This window comes from Aplysia californica, unplaced genomic scaffold, assembly GCF_000002075.1.
Source record: "Aplysia californica isolate F4 #8 unplaced genomic scaffold, AplCal3.0 scaffold00921, whole genome shotgun sequence".
Taxonomy (NCBI): Eukaryota; Metazoa; Mollusca; class Gastropoda; order Aplysiida; family Aplysiidae; genus Aplysia; species Aplysia californica.
Window position 1 is genome coordinate 276,565 of NW_004798191.1, and position 1,798 is coordinate 278,362.

At 50.8% G+C, this 1,798-nt stretch overlaps 1 protein-coding gene across 1 annotated transcript in view; it reads right to left on the bottom strand.

Moving 5' to 3' along the window:
• LOC101858673 (nuclear receptor coactivator 6) overlaps window positions 1-1,798 on the bottom strand; it is a gene marked incomplete at its 5' end in the record, with an annotated part of 9,572 nt that overhangs the window by 4,321 nt on the left and 3,453 nt on the right. The window contains 1 exon segment of the mRNA XM_035972949.1: window positions 1-1,634. Coding sequence (XP_035828842.1) covers window positions 1-1,634 — 1,634 coding nt within the window.

The window sequence follows — 1,798 nt, forward strand, 5'->3', positions numbered from 1 at the left end:
CTACTCCCGCACGCTGACCACTAGAGGGCAGAGCGCCACCAGAGTTTTTAAGAATACCGTTGGGCACAGTTTTCTGCGTCGGGCCGAGATGGCTGGCGTTACCTCCTCCGTTGTAAGGACCGGCGGCAGCTGAAGAAGAGTGTGATAATGATGACATTGACGCTGGGTGATGTAACGGCCCGACAGGGAGATGTGACGATGACGGTGACGTGACAGAGTTCTTTTCCGCGAGGACACCTGTCGTCATCGACGATGATGAAGATAACATAGAGGGTGACAACAACACGGATGAAGACGGCGATGATGATGGATCGGGCAGCTCAGCAGGGTCTGAGACGATCTTCCTCTGCACGTTTTCCCACAGAGTTTGGCCCTGGGCTGCGCCATCAGACAGAACCGCCTGCCATCTGTCCGAGCTCGGCCCGCTTCCTCCACGACTCGTGTTCGAATCCGTCCTGGTCACTGTCGCCTTCCCAGCCTGTTGCTGCTGCTCCTGTTGCTGCTGCTGCTGTTGTTGTTGTTGTGACGCCGCCTCGTTCTCTTCATCTTCCCCCCCACCACCACCACCTTTCTTTTTCGCATTCTTCTCTTTCTTCGATAGTTTTTTCTTCGACGTCGTTTTATTTTTGGACGAGTTTGAATCGGCTGCGGATTTACTGTCCGTACTGGGCTGTTGTTGAGACTTCTTCGCGTCTGCAGCTGCAGCTGTTATAGATGCCCCGGCTGCTGATGCTGTTGCTGCGGTATTACCCAGCTTTGCTGTTTGGGGAGGCGTCAGATTTTGTTGCTGCTGCTGCTGTTGCTGTTGTTGCTGCTGCTGATGTTGATTCATCCCCTGCACATTCCCCCCTAGAACAGGATGTTGTGACAGGAGATCTGTCGTCACACCTGCTGTAGAAGTCAACGGTTGTTGCTGTAGTTGTTGCGGCAGTGGTTGTAGTTGCGGTTGTGAGCGGAGGTGTGCGGGGGACGAAGGGGTTCTCAGCAGGGAGGAAGTGTTGGATGACGCCGCAGAGTCATCCGTGTTGTTGTTGATGTTGTTGCTGTTGATAGTGGTGTTGCTGTAGTAGTTGTTGTGGATCTGCGAGTGTTTAGGTGGCGGAAGGTTTTCGTACACGATGGGCCCGGACTTGGCCACGTTCCTCAAGTCGTACGTGATGAGAGTAGGCAGTTCGTCATCGTCATCATCATCATCGTCGTTATCAACATTATTACTATTGCTATTATTATTATTATTAACATTTCCATTTTGCTGCTGCTGTGGACAGGCTGACTGTTCCAAAGACAACGACGGCGGTTGCGGAGACAGAAGTTGCGGGGGTCGTTGAACCTGCTGCTGTTGCACTAGCCGCTGCTGAAGCTGAAAGTGCTGCTGCTGCTGCTGCTGAAGTTGCTGTAGCTGCAGCAGCTGCTGTTGGCGGACGTGCTGCTGCTGCAAAAGTTGCTGCTGCTGCGCCGGGTGCCACAGTTGCTGCTGCAGGTAATCCGGAATAAACGGCTGTTGCAGCTGCTGTTGTTGTTGCTGCTGTTGTTGTATCTGAGACGGTGACTGGTAGTATGGCACGGTAGATGGCGCAGCGGCCTGCTTGAAGTGGTAGGGTTGGGGCGTGTGAGACCGCACCAGCTTTGACGGTCTGTCAAAATAGAAAGGAGAGTTCATAGTAAAAAGCATTTATGCTACACATTTCAATTTTCTATTAAAATGCTCAATAATTTTTATAATAATAACAATAATACATAGCATTTATGCTGCGGATTTTCATTTTCTAAAAAAATGCTCAATAATAATTATTATTAT